Below are 1195 nucleotides of genomic sequence, written 5' to 3' on the forward strand. Positions count from 1 at the left end.
TTTTTTTTTTTTTTTTTTTTTTTTTTGTTACGAGTATAATTACAGGTCCATTTATATGGACATAAATTAACATTTATAGCGCAGATATCAATATTATCAAATTTTAGAAATAATAACCAAATAGCAAGATACAATATCATCCATATAAGAAACAATAAAGATAATATAAATTATAATATTTAGTTATTAAATGACATGGAGAAATTTAAATTGTAAAGAGTGATTGGCATTTTTTAAAAAAAAATAGTAAACTCATTTTTTCTTTTCATTTGTACCCAACAGATACAGATGGTTGTCGGATTTGTCAAAAAATGTCAGAAGCTATTCAGATATATCTCCACCGGTAATGACATGCCAACTAATTTTCAATGATATTTCAATATCAATCATATCATTTGTCAATGACTTCAGGATTACACAACCGAATTCAGGAAGGGAACTTACATCATCATCACCAAAAGAAAGATTCCTTTGCTGACTGGGAATGTCACTCAAACATCCAGGGATTGAATTCTTTGAAGAGACAAGTATGAGTTTAGTCAGCCTCTGAATCCTACTCGTAAGAGCAACCTTTGCTTCTTCTTCTTCCTCCAACCTTGATTGCATTTTCACTTGTCCTGCCTCCAACTGTTGAAGAAATAACAAACAATTAGCAGAAGAGTTCTACCCAAATAAAAATTTAATACCTGTCTCCATTTTTTTGTGAGATGGGAGCAACGGAAAGAAACCTGTTGCCGTAAGTTCATAATCTCTTCATGATTGACACCAACAAGCATGCCCTTCTTTAGCAAATCGAGTTCTTGTTTCAGGTTAGAGATTTCTCTTTGATACTTTTTAATCAAAGATTTTTCATCTATAATCTGGAACACATTTAAGAATAAGTAAGGAATATGTCTATGTGAACTACATAAAGATCATAATTATTACAATATTTGAAACTAACCTTATTACGTGAGGCATAAATTTCTACTCGTTTTGCCCTGTTTGCAAACTTTAATGTGTTGTGAGTTTCTTCCATGTTACTGGATGCAGGGGTAACAGTGCATATCAGCTGAGATAATAAATAGCAGACTGTCACTGGAAAAATTCACATGGTTTACACACAAGCAGCCTCAACAAAAAAAAAAAAAAAAAAAAAAAAAAAAAAAAAAAAAAAAAAAAAAAAAAAAAAAAAAAAAAAAAAAAAAAAAAAAAA

The 1195-nt window shown here is 29.9% G+C and overlaps 1 protein-coding gene across 4 annotated transcripts in view; it reads right to left on the bottom strand.

Moving 5' to 3' along the window:
* The window catches only part of LOC111499560 (kinesin-like protein KIN-7D, mitochondrial), a 10859-nt gene that overhangs the window by 4595 nt on the left and 5069 nt on the right, over positions 1 to 1195 (bottom strand). For all 4 annotated transcript variants that reach the window (XR_002720959.1, XM_023151149.1, XM_023151147.1 and 1 more), the window contains exons 13-15: positions 944 to 1051; positions 729 to 860; positions 445 to 627 (exon numbers count right to left, since the gene is read on the bottom strand). Coding sequence is in view for 3 of the 4 variants with exons in the window: in XM_023151149.1 (XP_023006917.1) it covers positions 445 to 627; positions 729 to 860; positions 944 to 1051 (423 nt within the window). In the remaining variant the exon portion in view is untranslated. The remainder of the gene's footprint in view (positions 1 to 444; positions 628 to 728; positions 861 to 943; positions 1052 to 1195) is intronic.

Source organism: Cucurbita maxima, unplaced genomic scaffold (genome assembly GCF_002738345.1).
Source record: "Cucurbita maxima cultivar Rimu unplaced genomic scaffold, Cmax_1.0 Cma_Scf00027, whole genome shotgun sequence".
Taxonomy (NCBI): Eukaryota; Viridiplantae; Streptophyta; class Magnoliopsida; order Cucurbitales; family Cucurbitaceae; genus Cucurbita; species Cucurbita maxima.